Source organism: Cibotium barometz, chromosome 23, assembly GCF_041138505.1.
Source record: "Cibotium barometz isolate CiBa-2024 chromosome 23, ASM4113850v1, whole genome shotgun sequence".
NCBI lineage: Eukaryota > Viridiplantae > Streptophyta > Polypodiopsida > Cyatheales > Cibotiaceae > Cibotium > Cibotium barometz.
The window spans coordinates 55903760-55920997 of record NC_141068.1 but is presented as its reverse complement, the minus strand read 5'-3'; the positions used below and the strand labels follow the sequence as shown (position 1 = coordinate 55920997).

The 17238-nt window shown below is 42.6% G+C and overlaps 1 protein-coding gene and 1 long non-coding RNA gene across 3 annotated transcripts; both read left to right on the top strand.

Annotated features, from left to right (window-relative positions):
• Positions 1-14403: 14403 nt before the first annotated feature.
• On the top strand, positions 14404-17025 carry LOC147626117 (tubulin beta-1 chain). The gene is made up of 3 exons (XM_086817695.1): positions 14404-15004; positions 15775-16044; positions 16214-17025. Exons 1-3 carry the CDS (start codon positions 14611-14613, stop codon positions 16879-16881), a joined length of 1332 nt encoding a protein of 443 aa, XP_086673821.1. The 5' UTR covers positions 14404-14610; the 3' UTR covers positions 16882-17025.
• LOC147626118 (uncharacterized) lies at positions 15014-15828 on the top strand. 2 transcript variants are annotated; one of them, XR_015268787.1, is made up of 3 exons: positions 15014-15261; positions 15402-15517; positions 15705-15828. It is a non-coding gene; the product is annotated as an uncharacterized LOC147626118 (long non-coding RNA). The 2 variants fall into 2 exon arrangements; XR_015268786.1 differs by lacking the exon at positions 15705-15828 and having other exon boundaries at positions 15402-15673.
• Positions 17026-17238: the final 213 nt, after the last annotated feature.

Below are 17238 nucleotides of genomic sequence, written 5' to 3'. Positions count from 1 at the left end.
CTCTAGCTCCTTGTTAAATCAAAAACACAAAAAAATCTTGGGAAGATACCTAAATCAGCAGGGTGAAGGAGAAAAATCCCACGCGAAACAACATTCTGCCCAGTTCCGCTGAGAAGCACATGTCCGTTCGTTTTTTAGGCCATGGATGTTCCAAATCTACCATGTCCGTTCCTTCCCTCTACAACCCAAATTTGGTAAGATTTGTTGTCTAAAACTAGCAAAGGCATTAAAAATAGATTAAATGCATTTAATTGGGCATGAAGTGCATTGAATCTAGAGGGATATTGTACTGACATCGAATATCCTAGGAGGCTGCCAAACTTATAGCCATTAGGCTCCAATCAATTTTGATAATTCCCACCCTGACAGTGACATGCCCATTCACTGAGGTTCGCATGTCCATTCCTTCTCCCTTGAGAAGAGAACTCTCGTTCCTTTGTTTGCCACGCCTGTGTCTTAATTCTGATCCTTGGCCTTGAAACTAGCAAAGGCATTAAAAATAGATTAAATGCATTTAATTGGGCATGAAGTGCATTGAATCTAGAGGGATATTGTACTGACATCGAATATCCTAGGAGGCTACCAAACTTACAGCCATTAGGCTCCAATCAATTTTGAAAATTCCCACCCTGACAGTGACGTGCCCATTCACTTAGGTTCGCATGTCCATTCCTTCTCCCTTGAGAAGAGAACTCTCGTTCCTTTGTTTGCCATGCCTGTGTCTTAATTCTGATCCTTGGCCTTGAGAAGCGGATGCTCATACCTTCTGCCACACGCACGTTCCAATCTGCACCTAATCTGGAATGCCCGTTCTTTCTCTTCAGAAGCGAACATCCATGGATTAAAGCTCGAATGTCCGTTCCCTGCTTTTTGAAAGCAAACTCATGTGCCTTCAATTGCCACACCCGTTCCATTCAGCACTTAACTTCGAACGCTCGTTCTTTTCTGATTTGAAGTGAACGTCCGTTCCACCTTCCATACCCAAAGTGCATGCCCATTCTGAGTCAAAGGCAAACGCCCGTTCTCTTCCCATTTTTAAAGCGTACGCCCGTTCAAAGCCAAGCACATGGCCGTTCCCCCCCCCAAAAAAAAACTTATTTTCTTAGAGGATTCTACATAGCACTCCCATTCTTCCATGCACCTATGCTCGAGTAGGTTGGTGCAAAATAAGACGAAGTGAGCTCTCGAGACGCCCTTTGGAAGTAAGATTGCCATCAATAAATACTGCATGGAGTCAAATGGTGCTTGTCTTTGAAAGTACCAGAGAGAGTGAAGACCTCCCTAGTAGTGGACAAGGGATCCCAGACCCCGAGGTATGAGAGCCTGAACCACAGTGTATGGATAGACCATCTGTCTAGGAACCAGCTTTTGATCTCTCCAACACATTCCTAGCAAAGCCTTGCATTGAGGCTTTGGAATTTTATCATGGGAAACACACAGTCCAAAGATCCGCAACCCAGGGTGAGAGATATGTATCAACCCCAAGGAACTGGGCCTGTTTTGCCTTTAGATCTTAGCGTGGAAGTCGGCCAGAGCGAGAGCCATCAAACCTAGACCCAGTTACCAATCTCGAGCACCATACTTATTTCAAGGGTGGCTGATTCATCTAGGGCTCTAGAAACCTTCCCAGACCAACAACCAAATCCATCTTTCCAAAGGCCTAAGACATCATACCAAAGCGGATGGGTCTACCTAGGCCCATTGCAAACAATGACCATGCATGCGTATCTATTAGCTGTACCCACCTCAAGGGGCACACCCAGTATACCAAATGGGAACATGTGGGCCACAATCCAGTCCTCCTAGAGGGCAAAGACCTTCGATAGTCTATCCTAGACCCACTCCTCCACAACCCATTCCCCAACCAACACCGCCAGTTCCTACCATGATAGGGTTGACACCTGATATGTTAAGATTAGCCATGCATTTTTGGTGCCCTAAGGATTCATCTTTGGTCCACTTCTTGGCCAAGTTGAGGTGCGTTATGATGCACTAGAGCTGGCAAAGCCAGCGGTTGCTTGGGATTGGCGGGCAGTGCTTGAGGCACGTTTCAAGCCAGAGCAGCCTTGTGGTGATAGCAGCTGGAGATTTCATGATTGCCCCACTTTACATAATATGTGCAATAGAGGCTTAGACGGGGTCTTAGATGAGGACACTCAGTGTGCCTATATGGTTTTCTCGGCAAGTCGGTCACCATATGAGTTCCCTTCTAAGATAGAGATGTGGATGGCCCCCTCGATTCCCGACCTTGGATGATTCTCCATTGCTGGGTCATTTATTGCATTAGTATAGCGACGGCTAATTGCTCTACACTTTGTCTAGACAAAGACTCTTTTCCCTTTTCATTAGGCTTTGTGCTGGTGGTCTTGAAGGAGGCTTCTGATGCGCCTTCATGGAATTGTCAGGAACGTGTTCCCTTGAAATTGTCCTCAAACTTCAAAGAACTGCTGTAGCATTGTTCAAAGGAGATATGGTCTAAGGCAAACATATCTTGGAGGGACTCCAAGATATGTTCACTACATAACTCCTTGTTGTTTACCTTAGACCATATCTCCTTTGAACAATGCTACAGCAGTTCTTTGAAGTTTGAGGACAATTTCAAGGGAACACGTTCCCAACAACTCCATGAAGGTAACTCCTTGTTTGCCTTAGACCATATCTCCTTTGAACAATGCTACAGCAGTTCTTTGAAGTTTGAGGACAATTTCAAGGGAACACATTCCCAACAAATCCATGAAGGCACATCAGAAGCCTCCTTCAAGACCACCAGCACAAAGCCTAATGAAAAGTGAAAAGAGTCTTTGTCTAGACAAAGTGTAGAGCAATTATCCGCCGCCACTATACTAATGCAATAAAGGACCCAGCAATGGAGAATCAACCAAGGTCACGATCGAGGGGGCCATCCACATCTCTATCCTAGAAGGGAACTTATATGGTGACCGACCTGCCGAGAAAACCATATTGGCACCGAGTGTCCTCATTTGAGACCCCGTCTAAGCCTCTATTGCACATATTATGTAAAGTGGGGCAATTATGAAATCTCCAACTGCTATCACCACAAGGCTACTCTAGCTTGAAACGTGCCTTAAGCACTGCCCGCCAATCCCAGGCAATCGCTGGCTTTGCCAGCTCTAGTGCATCATAACGCACCTCAACTTGGCCAAGAAGTGGACCAAAGATGAATCCTTAGGGCACCAAAAATGCCCTTACCACCCCCAGTTCTTCCACCTCAGCCCCCATTACCCAGAGTCACATTAGTTCATCAGATAACCCTGACAGAAGTCTTTGAGGATGGGAATGAGGGAGAAATCCTAGAAACTCCCACTTATGAAACCCAAGAGCCAACAAGCCTAGCTTCACAAATCCTAAGTCACTATGTCATGGAGGGTGATCAAATGTACCCTGCATACTTATAGTATCCTCCATTCCAGGGGCTAGGTATGTGAATTGGACAACTAAAGGACCACCCATACAGTGCTACGATTGTGGTGGACCTCACCAAGTTACTGAGTGTCCCAACCGAAAGGGTATGGCGAGTGCCCCTACTACAGGTGCTCCCACACCCCAACTCCGTTGTGTGTAGGGTGCGGTATTGATGACCTTTATAGAGACTGTCCATTGAGACCAGGATCAACTAGAAAGGTTCATGAAGCTAATCCCAGCACCAGCCTTAACCTGCTTGAGCAGCGTGAGAAGTCGCTCTCAAAGCTGTGACCTGGCTACAAAACAGGCAAAGGGCTGCGGCACATGTGGCAGCAAAGGCATCAACCTCACAAAGTTAGGATCAAGCAAGAGCCCCTGAACAAGCACGAGCAACTCGATGCTCACAAAAGAAAGCCACCAAGGTTGGAAAGGGAGAAAGACGAGTGATTATCAAAAGCGGTTCAAACTATGGCACAACAACTCATCCGTCTACTTCTTCCTTCGAATAAGAAGAATTGTTACGGGCTGTTGCTCGAGCTAGAGAACCCATGGAAACCCACTAGTTACCAAAAAAGCTCACCGAGTACCCTAATCCTATATTGAGGAAAAGGAGAGACTCTTGGCAACTCAAGAGTTAGTTCATGAGTGCCAAACTCAGTTGGAAGCTGATCCTCCTACTGCCTACCTTGAACCATGCCCATCGATCTCAAACCAAAGACCTGCGCATGATGCTTAGGTATATCCCTTGCGGGCTTCTAGACCGACCACTCCCGCAAGAGTTAACAGAAGCAGAAGCTACCCCCCACCAATAGGGAGATAGGTTGGCTGAATATCTTAGAAACTTGGGAGATGGACATCATAGGGGAACAAACATAGAAATCCCTGTTCCCATCCCATACACTTTAAAAAGCTTAAGACAAACCAGACCCAACCTTCCTCAAAGGACAGCCTCCGTTCTCCAAGAGACGTTGCAGGTCTCTCTTCTAACCTCTCGTCTCAGGTCCAAATCCCTATCGGCACCTTGCTCCAAGGTAGCCCAAGCCTATGGGATGACCTGAAAGATTGGACGGAGGGATGTCTCAGAGTAGGAATGTATGAAACCATGGAGCCCGACAGCTCTGATGAATCCGAGGAGGAGGAATTTCACATACCTCATAAGGTAAGAGGAACCCCCATAGTTTGAGTTAATAAACTTGGGCAGTACTGGTGATGAACTCAACGCAGCCTTACCAATAACCTTTGATGGCCTCCAAGTTATTGCAATCTTGGATGGGGGAGCCAAAGTGAGCATTGTTACCAAACAATGCTAGGAAAAATGGGGAGCACTTGCCTTGGATAACACTTGATTGCTAGTTAAACTCACTGATGGAGCCACTGCTAGACCCATTGGTCTACTAAGGGATCTAAAGATTAAGATCCTTGGAGCTACTTACTGCCACACTTTTGTGGTGATGAACTTTGGATGTCAGCCAGTATCATATGACTGCACCTTGACAAACCATTTATGAGAGACTCGAAGATGATCCCCCATGACTGGGACACTGACCACATTTACATTCAAAGAAAATATATTACCTTCAAGATCAATCTACGCACGTGGAAGGTACACCCCATGAGTGGCAGACCATTTACAGAGGACTCGGTCACAACTACACATGCCATAAAACACTAGATGATGAAAGAGAGAGTGAGGATTGCACACCGCTCCTAGAATCGGAAGACTCTAAGAACTGGATGCATATCCTCGCTACCCCAGATATCTTACCTCGATGCACTGGTACAAGGTTTTCTATGACAGATGGGTAAGAGCTTATGTCATTATACATGCCAAGTTCAACATATCTGCCCAATGTAGCCACCCAAGAGCTTGAATATGCTTTTAGATCAAAGCCATCAAGGAGTACATGCTCCCATAGAACTCACAGGCCAAAGGGATTCCCTAGGCCAGGAAGGTATGTCTTCCCAGACAGCTCAGAAACCCATTGGTTGAAATATGTGGGTGTTGTGGAAGCACATGAGAATTTCAATGAAAGGTGGAAAAAGAGTTTACAAATAGCTCTCTTGGAAGCACATGAGCATTTCAATGAAAGGTGGAAAAAAGAGTTTGCAAACAGCTGTCTTGTGGTCCACACTACTACCCCACAGCCAGTTGAACCCATTCAACCCAAACCAGTCCCCGAAAAGCTTTGTCGCTCCACATGCAAGGAATGCAACAAAAAGTTAGCACTCGCTGAAAAAGAAGCTAAGAAGCTAATTGATGAGGAAAGTGTTAAAGCAAAGAAGGTAAGACAGGTGCCCAAGCAATTTAAGACCTCCCAAAGGGTCGACCGATTTGTCCAGTATGATTCGGCTCAGAGATCTGATAGTGGGCAACCTGGGACCTTGTATGATGGTTCAGTTAAGGTCAAGAAGCAAACTTAGTAGGCTTGAGTGAAGACCCGAGGCTAGTATTTATTGCAGAAGACCTTTCAAAGAAAGAAGAGACTGATCTCATTGCTCTATTGACTGAGTTCCACGATTGCTTCGCTTGGAAGTACACAGACATGAAAGGTGTACCCCCTGAAGTAGTCCAACATACCATTCCCATGGTTGATGGAGCCAGGCTAGTCAAACAACGAGCTTATCCTATCAACCCAAAAGTACTCCAAGATGGTCCATGAAGAGATTGAAAGACTTATTGATGTCGTATTCATCTACAAAATCAAGTATATGGAGTGGGTATCACCAATTGTGATAGTACCCAAAAAGAATGGAAAAGGCTGAGTGTGCGTTGACCTCAAAAAGGTTAATGCTGCCACCATTAGGGACCACTATCCCCTACCATTCACCGAACATGTGTTAAAAAGAGTAGCAAGAAAGGAAGTGTATAGCTTCCTCGATGGATTTTCAAGATACAACCAGGTACTGATCGATCCAAAAGACCAGCACAAAATGGCCTTTGCCATTGAGTGGGGTACATATGCATACCAAGTTATGCCCTTTGGCTTAGCCAATGCCCCTGGTGGAGCCTTCCAATGCCTCATATGTACTGCTTATGACCTTCATAAGTTCCTTGAAGTCTTCATGGATGACCTTTGTGTCAATTCTTCTTGGAAGGAGCACCTAGCATGTTCACGCAAAGTGCTACAAAGATGTAGGTTATATTGCATCTTGTTGAACCATCACAAATGTCGATTTTGGGTTCGACACGCTGTGATCCTGGGACACATTGTCTCCAGAAGGCAGGGAATTTCAAGCGATGATAGCAAAGTGCGGCTCATTCTCGAGTTCCCCCCACCCATAAACTTCAAAGGTGTCCAACGCTTCATGGGACATGTCGGCTATTATCGGCAATTCGTTTTCATGTACGCTGACATTGCTCGACCCCTTTACGGACTCCTTATTATTTCTGAGTGGACTGAAGAATGCCAACATGCTCACACAACACTTAAAAAAGCCTTGACAAGCGCTGCAATCCTCAAATCCCCCAACTGGGATCTCATCTTCCATGTCCAGCATTTGCTATAGGATGCGTGCTGGCCCAACGAACAGAAGATGGACTTCCCTATTAGTTTTTCCAGCCACCAACTCAACGAAGCTGAGAGGAATTACACCACAACCGAGAGGGAGGGATTAGCAATGGTTTACACGGTTAAGAAGTTTCACTATCTCTTGGCGACCAAGTTCGTTTTCTTTGTAGACCAACAAGCCCTTTTGTACCTAGTAAATAAGCCCTGTATGACAAGCAGAATCACCAAGTGGCTGCTTATTTTTCTTGAGTTTGACTTTACCATCATGGTGGTAAGGAAAGGCTCTCAGCATGTTCTTGCAGACCACATGTCAAGGATCCCCAACGGTGAACAGCCAGTGGGTGTACGATGATTTACTAGATGCTGCCCTATTCCAACTTTGCTTAATTCCTGAATGGGGCAAAGAAGTAGCTCACTTATTAGCCCCAATGACTTATCGGGTTTCTCCCAAAGAATGCGATGAGCCATGTTTGACACCATAATGTTTCGAACATTTGGTGAGCTTGGTTTATCCCAAGCAAACCATGACCAACAAAGCAACTCAACATTTGGTGAGCTCGGTTTATCCCAAGCAAACCATGACCAACAAAGCAACTCAACAACTATGGAGTCCCACTCTCCCACAAGAGCCCATTATAGAAGTGCTTTTACCACGGAACCTAATTCCACTTATTCTCTGTTTGGATGAGGAACAAGGAACACAAGTAGGGTCTACCTCGTCATAAAGGAATCCACGCAAGCATTCACAAAACATCTCCTCAGCTACAACAAGTCTGTAGCCTCAAGGCCAAGCTATTGGAGGACAAGCATTATTGAAAACTGCACAACCCAATCATATCAAGCAAGAGATCCCATAGATTAAAACAAAGGGTTTCATGCAACCACCTCCTTACATTCCCTCGATATGTGAATACACATACGACATGCTGAGGATGTCATTTGAAATGGGAAGGGCGGTTGAAACCAACATAGCATCTAGAGGCTCAGAGTTAGGCAAAACCAAGCCATCTCAAGGATGATGATGAAAATCTGATGGAACTCGAGATCCCCTTCAGTACAAAGCAAAGTTTGATCAAATTTGAGGCCATGGGATGGATTGATGATCCCACCAAGATCTACTCATTTGGACTTCTCCTTGAAGGCAACACATGCCAATGGTTTAGATCACTAAACTCACTTGAAAAGGCCAATTATTATGAGGTCTTGAGACACAATTTGATAGTAGGATTCTCACACAATGGATCTAGAGAGAGCCCCACGCATAGATCTATAACTCAAGCATGAGGAGGGAGAAACCATATGGGACTACATTGCTTGAACCAAGTATCTCCACATGAGATGTAGCATCTCTATGAAAGATTGAATGATTTATTTCTTAAGAGCAAGAGGCTTCATGACAATCTTTATAGGTCTAGGCACTACATCTTTGATGAGTGCTACCACAAGGCACTAGATCTAGTGGATAACCTATGTACAAATCATCTACCCAACCCAAGAGATACGGGACACATCATCCAAAGCCTCATTGTCGGCCAAGGGTGCCCAACCAACACCAACTAGAGTCCTAGTCAAGGACATAAGCATAAACGAGCTGACAAAGAGTGTGGTAAACCGTTTAGGCTAGTAGTGGGGTAGGGACAACCCCAAGGGAAACCTCAAGGCCTAGCCCTAACCAACACCTCAAGAAGGACACCTGCATCTATTTCGACAAAGAGATATGGTTTGATGCACAATCTCTGCTAAAATTATACAAGCACGGAACGCCCAATACTAAGGCATGAATAGCAACAATTGTATGCTCATTTGCTAGTGCCACATGGAAACCATGACATAACTCATTGTTAGTACAAGGAAAACTTAGCAACACAACCTATACTCCCAATGCCAAAGCAACCACTACCCATACCAAATGCTTACCAACATATAATATAATGTCCATTCATGATGAGTACCCTATACCAACAGGTATGTGCAGACTGCCATCAATGCCATACCCACCTCTGGTATTACAACCCCAACAAATCAAACTCTCTAATGATTCATAATGTTTAATTAGATTAATGCTAATTTTTATGCTTAATTATAGTGTTTTTTTGTTAATAAATCTCTCTTTTGGAAAGATTAATCATCTTTATGGTTAGATCCTTGGTAGAAGGATGATTCTCAATGACAATCTCTTTATCTTGATCAAAACTTTAGGCTTGATAAGCTAGAGAAAGAGATTAGATATTTTCATGATTTTTAATCTAGTAAAAATGATGGTTACAAAATCATATTAACTCATTCTAAATTGAAAGAGGGTTATGCTAACATTTTTAGAAATGAGGAATGGTTATTTTAGAATAATCATGAGATTTATTCATAATTATGCTTATAATTATGTTTATAATTATGCTATGTATGCATAATAAAATTTTAGCTTAAAAGAGGAGTTCCTATCATATTTAAATTATGAATATTTAATCAAGTTTAGAAAATTGAACATTCTTAGAAATTGCAGCAAAGCTATGGTAAAATTTTTCAGAAAAAAGATAAATCTTATTTTTATATATAAAATTAATAAAGCAAAAAGAGAAATTCCCATCATATTCTAGACAGATATTTTTATGCTAAAAGTGGAGTTTTGAGCATTATTCAATAGGTAGAAAAATAAAGAAGGTTATGCATAAATTTTATAGAATCATTCAATTTATGAGAATTATAGAAATGATTCATTTAGATAAATGGATTAGTGTTTATACTAAAAGGAAAAATATGGGTGTAATTGATTTTGTAAATCCCATAAATCTTTTATTCAAAAAAAAGAATATTGAGCATATTTTATTTTGAGAAATTTGAGAAAGAATGATATGAATGGATGTGAATGAATGTAGGAATGATGAGAATGGATGTGAATGGATGTGAATGGATGTGAATGAATGTAGGAATGATGAGAATGGATGTAAGAATGAATGAGAATGGATGAGTGTGGATGTAGGAATGATGTGAATGGATGTAGGAATGATGTAAGAATGATGTGAATGGATGTGAATGAATCAGGAATGATGAGAATGGATGTGTAAGAATAACGTGAATGAATGAGAATGGATGAGTGTGGATGTAGGAATGATGTGAATGGATGTAGGAATGATGTAAGAAAAATGTGAATGGATGAGAGTGGATGTAGGAATGATGTGAATAGATGTAGGAATGATGTGAATGAATGTAGGAATGATGAGAATTGATGTAGGAATGAAGAGAATGGATGTGAATGAATGTAGGAATAATGTGAATGGATGTAGGAATGATGTAAGAATGATGTGAATGGATGAGAATGAATGTGAGTGGATGTAGGAATGATGAGAATGGATGTGAATGAATATGAATGAGTGTAGGAATGATGAGAATGGATGTGAATGAATGTAGGAATGATGAGAATGGATGTGAATGGATATGAATGAGTGTAAGAATGATGAGAATGGATGTGAATGAATGTAGAAATGATGAGAGTGGATGTGGATGAATGTAGGAATGATGAGAATGGATGTGAATTAATGTAGGAATGATGTGAATGGATGTAAGAATGATGTGAATGAATGAGAATGGATGTGAGTGGATGTAGGAATAATGTGAATGGATGCGAATGGATGTGACTTGATATAGGAATGATGTGATTAGATGTGAGTTAATGTAGAAAATGTGGGATAATAAGAAACGACGTGGAATAAAAAGAAATGACGTGAAATAATAAGAAATGACGTGGAATAACGAGAAATGATGTGGAATGGGACGATGAGAAATGATGTGAAATGATGAGAGATGATGAGGAATAATGTGAAAGGATGTGGGATGATGAGGAAAGATGGGAATTTTGTTTGGAATTGTATTTATAGATGAAACTTATTTTTTAAAGATTGTTTTATGTCAAGAATGCTGGGGAAGCATTTTGACTACCTTGAATTTTGCTTGAAGCGCCAGCCAGGGGGCCTGGGAACTCTTTCCCCTAGTAACCAGGACAAAACATAACCAAATTTTCATAATGGATCCTATCAATATAGTGGTTGGGCAGTTGGCTAACCCATGGGATTTGATGGGGTTAGACTGGACTGATGGATCCTTATAATTAAAATTCATAATGGATCCTATCAATATAGTGGTTGGGCAGTTGGCTAACCCATGGGATTTGATGGGGTTAGACTGGACTGATGGATCCTTATAATTAAAATTCAATTCTGTTCAAGTTACGATAGTTGAATAAATCACGGATAATCCTTGTTCTATATAAAAAAGTCAACGACTGTGCCTCTTTGACGAGGAAAAATCTCCTGGAGGAATCGCCTATGCTTTCTAGGCGAGGGATGTTTTTTTCGGGTTTGATTTTGGAAGAACCGAGGGATTAGTCTCTTGTTCGGACATTCGTGGGCGAGGCCGTGTGTGGGAAACTCTGCCTTGTGCATAAGGTTGCTACTTCCACTGCTAGCTCCCCGGATTCCGGTGCATGGAGGGGGCAGGGGTCTCATAGAGTAGAAACAAACTTCTTGCTTCTCTAGACTTATCACAAAAGACTAGACCCAATGGATACTTTGAGTGAGTTCATGGAGTAGAGACAAAAGACCATACCCAATGGATATTTTCCATTTATCACAAAAGACTAGATCCAATGGATATTTTCCAATGATCCTTGAGACAAAAGAACAAAGAGAGTAATTAGAACATTGAACCTTGTCTTTGAGCTTATTGACATGCGATAGCCATTTTGAGTATAGAAATGAGCTCAAAGATGGTTGAATGAGATAAGAAGAGTAATATCACGTGAAAGGACATGTAGAAGCCTCCAAATTTGCTTGGTGGGGGGTGGGTATGAAATGGCATTTTGCTCCACCCTCAATGGAATGCAACAACTTCACTAGATTGTGATAGACCAACTTCAACGTTTGTAAGAACCTTGCAAAGAGCATCTGTAAGAACCTTGTAAAGAACATCTGTAAGAACTTTGCTAATGTGTCTCCAAAAATTTCTAAACCTTGTTGTTTTGTCCCTATTTTTCATGTGTAAGCAAAGTGAGAAAATAAGGCTGATAGCTCTATTAGGGAAGAACATCTATATTCCCACAAGGTTGATATAGCCACAAGGGCTAACAGGAGACAACATATATGGCAGGCATCCCTTGCATGATGTCACAATAGTTTTCAAGTTTGAGAGAGCTTTTAGTATCGATGATAAAACAAGAAACTAGATGGGGTGAAAGGTCATATATGTACTCTCTATGGTTGTAATATCAATCACATAGAAGGGTTCAAAATTTATTCCACAAACGAAGAGACCACATAAGCATCTTTACATTGTAGACTATCCTTTAAGCTTATATCTTTTTGGTTGTGCGCCAAATTTCACGATAGCAAATATACTTGGATGGCATGATGTGTTGTCTATTGAAGCTAGTTAATCATGTGTTGTTTGTCATATGAGATACTAAATGCTATACTTTTATGCACTTTGTAAGATAATACAACTCAACCATGTGGGTTGCTTCATGGAGGTTAAGAAAGGGGCATCATTTACCTAATTAGGTGGCATTGGCATGTCTTACTTAGTAGAGTTAATGAGGTGACCTCTTTAAATACTCACAAGATCTCTTAGCAAAACCATCTTCTCAAAGGATGGCTTGGCAAGTCATTTTTGTGGGTTGGTAGGTTATTGGCAAAATAAAGGAGTGATTGGGACATAAACATGAGAAAAATCATGTTTACATGTGGAAGCCATGTGTAATGCCTTGCATCATATAAGGAGCCTTGTGATGGAAGGTAGATTTTAATATTAGGTATTTAAAACAAAAAAAAAGCTTACTACACAAATATGTGGGAGCCACCACATGGAACATAAGTTACATTAAAGGGAGCCATGTGAAGGTGATATGGGTTCATTTGAAAGAACAAAATCAAGAAAGGTGCATTCAAACACAAAGAGTAGGAACTTGAAGTGTGTATCACCACTGATCACTCATATGCATTTAGTAGTAACTTGTAAGGAAAGATAAGGTTACAGTCTCATCATAAAAATTTTCCATGGTAGAAAATGTTATAGCCTACATCATAAAGAACAAGGATTTGAAATGTTAAAAAAAGAACTCATGAAAGTCAAAGGGGCACTCACAACCATCTTGATTCACCCTCCTTGCTTTCATGGCAAAAGGAGTTACCATTTTCAAAATGCCCATTGGACATGGATGTGCTGGTCGAGTCCACCACTTATACCCAAAAAAACTATTTGGCAGGGGCATATGGTGAACGCTACATGGTAGTTACCATTTTCAATGCCCATCGAACATGGATACACCTAGTCCAGTCTACCTCTTGTACCTAAAAAACGTATTTGGCAGAGGCATGCTACATGGCCAACAACTTCTAAAATTAATCACATGGGTCTCAAAAGACTTGGATCATGCGATTCACAAACTTTAACATTGGGGAAACATTCCTAACTGAGAGCTTTTATCAATATCAAGGATGATTTTTGACAGGTTGGGTCACCCTTCAAAACCACGAGTTTAGTAGAAATAGTGCCCGTTTTTTCACATTTGACCTTAATCTTTAATGGTCACTCAAAATAAGTGGTGGTGGTCATATTTAATGACCAAAATGCACTGAAATGGGCATGACGTGCATCAAAGAGCAACCTTGATCGATATTGCCATCTTGCCTAGTCCTTGTGAAAATGCTACATACAAATGCATGGAAGGATGGTAAGGAATTACCAAACATTAGGGAGCTACGGTCGGAGGAGGCACGTGAAGCTTGTCTAAGTCTACATCCTCACAAGGACAAGGCTTAGCAATCTAACATATTGTGATAAAAAACAAGAGCTACTAGTATGGATTCTCAAAAGGATGCTTGATAGGCATGAGTGCGCACCCCAAATTCTCGTTGAGATGCCATAGGAACCCCAAAAATGTTGGGAAATCCTCCACGTCCATTAGGTTGGAGTTTTGTGTCCGTTAGAAATCAAAATCTCTACACTATAACTTATACTATTCTGAGAGCTGCAGCCACGTGGTAGAAAACCGTCTCCTCTCTCTAGCCACATGGTAGAAGTGTAAGGGTGGGGTAGTATATTTTTTGACATTCATTCAAAAAATTCACCAAGAAAAGCGTTATAAATAATTAAAAGTTTTACGTAAACTAATCAAGCCTCCTTTGTCCAACCATCCTTAAAACATGGTGTTTCACATAATCACTAGGGCCCTTCCATGATCCATCCCTATTGCCTCCTTCAAATCCTGCTGATGGCAGCGGCCCACCTACTAAGTTCAACTTCCCACCTAAGGCTGGAGTTTAAAAGAAGAGACCAGAGGGTCCCAGCAACGGTAACAATGGGGCCTCGTGAATTTGAAAGAGCTCAAGTCAAGAGCGCCAAACTTCACCTAAATCAAAGCCAATAGCCGTTGGATGAGGGTCGCCATCAAGGGTCTGGAAAGCTTTACATTTCAGCTATCCGAACTAAACCCTAGTCCGGCGTTTTAACCCCAGCGTCTACTTGTGTTATTTTAAAGCAGAGGACAGAGTACCCCCAATCTCAGATCTCGCCATAGCCAAACCTCCATTGTGAAGGAAGGCAGTAGCTCCAGATCTCGCCTCAGCCAGGCATTCTCTTCGGAGAGTCTTCACTTTCGTTCCTGCCCTTGTTTCTCTTCGTTCTCACCATGCGTGAGATTCTGCACGTTCAGGGAGGGCAATGTGGAAACCAGATCGGTGCCAAGTTCTGGGAGGTTGTTTGCACTGAGCACGGCATTGATCCCACTGGAACCTACCGCGGCGACTCCGACATTCAGCTCGAGCGTGTCAATGTCTACTATAACGAAGCCAGCTGTGGTCGCTACGTCCCCCGCGCTGTTCTCATGGACCTAGAGCCCGGCACCATGGACAGTGTCCGCACTGGTCCCTATGGCCAGATCTTTCGCCCTGATAATTTTGTCTTCGGACAGTCCGGCGCTGGTAATAACTGGGCCAAGGGCCACTACACTGAAGGCGCAGAGCTGATCGACTCTGTTCTTGATGTTGTCCGCAAGGAGGCTGAGAACTGTGACTGTCTTCAAGGTAATTCTCTCGATTTTAGCTCAGTTACTAGGGTTTCTTTTCGTTTCGAGGTAGATGAGCATATCTTGGCTACTTTCCCATGGCGAATTCTCGCCTGTTCGCTACAATGCAGGTGTTTTTGTTCGTTCATAATCGTTTTGTGTTTTTCTCTGGCTTTGGTCTTTATTTTACATATTCGGACGGAGATGTATTCTCTGCAGCGGTTATTGTTGCAGTTTGCCGTTTTTGTTCTTTTGACAGTCTTCTGGTAGCGACAGGTCGATTTGTATGTTCTTTGCTATTTCTCCCCCATGGTTAGGTTTGTTCCTGTGATACATAGGCAAATAAGGGATGCTGCCTTGATTTTTCCCTTAAAAACCATCCTGTCCGTAAGGATGCTCGTTTCCTGTATTTATAGATCTGTTTGCAAAGCGCGATCGCAAGGCCGGAGCGCTTTTCGACCAGCTTGCCTGCAATCTGCTTTAGAATCACGTGATTGCTGGTTCCCGAGTGTTTCATTCAACATCTTCGAAGGTACAGATGTAGCAAGCGCAGATCTGACAGATCCGGTTGTGTTTTTAACAATTTTGAGTCTTAGGGTCTAGATTTAGCTTTATTTTTCTCGAGCCCTATCATGTACTGTAGAAAAATCTGTCGTTCTGCTTAATTTCTAACTTCTTTGTCGTCTATAATCGATGTTTATGGTTCCTCACGTTTTCAGGTGTGCCAGTGTAGCTTGAAGAGTAGTTAGTTCTTGATTTTTCGGGGACCTGATATTTTTGGTTCCTCAGGCTTTCAAGTGTGCCATTCTCTTGGAGGAGGCACTGGATCTGGGATGGGAACGCTTCTGATTTCCAAGATTAGAGAGGAGTACCCGGATAGGATGATGCTGACCTTCTCTGTATTCCCTTCGCCGAAGGTCTCTGACACTGTGGTGGAGCCTTACAACGCGACATTGTCGGTTCATCAGCTTGTTGAGAATGCTGATGAGTGCATGGTTCTGGACAATGAGGCCTTGTATGATATTTGCTTCCGGACTCTGAAGCTGGTCACACCAACTTGTAAGGACATACTTTCTCTGTCTAACATTTGTGTCAGTATGTTTTCCGTTTTGTAGCTTATTCGCCACTTCTTCATCATAAATCTCTGAGAGGAAGGTCTGAGATGTCTTCCTTGCCATGAATGATGCCCTGGTGTCTTTTAACTGATTATGTTCTTGTTTTTTCTCAGTCGGTGACTTGAACCATTTAATCTCTGCTACCATGAGTGGTGTCACATGCTGCCTAAGGTTTCCAGGGCAGCTGAACTCTGATCTGCGAAAGCTTGCCGTAAATTTGATCCCCTTTCCACGTCTCCATTTCTTCATGGTTGGTTTTGCTCCCCTGACCTCTCGTGGGTCTCAGCAGTACAGAGCTCTGACTGTTCCGGAGCTTACTCAGCAAATGTGGGATGCCAAAAACATGATGTGTGCGGCAGATCCCCGTCATGGCCGTTACTTGACGGCCTCTGCCATGTTCAGGGGCAAGATGAGCACCAAGGAAGTAGATGAGCAGATGATCAATGTGCAGAATAAGAATTCATCCTATTTTGTGGAGTGGATTCCGAACAACGTGAAGTCCAGTGTCTGTGACATCCCGCCTGTTGGATTAAAGATGGCCTGCACCTTCATTGGAAACTCTACCTCTATCCAGGAGATGTTTAGGAGGGTGAGCGACCAGTTCACGGCCATGTTCAGGAGGAAAGCTTTCTTGCACTGGTACACCGGTGAAGGAATGGACGAGATGGAGTTCACTGAAGCTGAGAGCAATATGAATGACTTGGTGTCAGAGTATCAGCAGTACCAGGATGCAACTGCTGAGCCTGAAGGCGAGTACGAGGAGGATTACGAGGAGGCTTAAGTTTCTGGCTTGTCTGGAGTGGGGTTAGTTAGATCTTGTGCTGTTTATGTTGTTTCGTGTGTTGCTGCTGCTTGCAGCATGCTCTCATACTCTGCTATGAACTCGCATTATCTACAATAAAGTATTTCTTTTTTAGAACGTAAATATGAACACAATCGGGAATGTGGTGTGCGTCCGTGCTCTTATGTAGTAGAGTAAATTTGCTCAAGTTACAAGTTGTCTGTTGATCAGTAATCAAGGGTTACTGTCTGGTGTTCCTGTGCAATCAAGAATGTGCGTGCTCTTATGTGGAGTAAATGAGCTCGAGTTTCATTTTGCAGTGTTCATCTGTGCAATCAAGAGTTTTTTGTGTCTTGC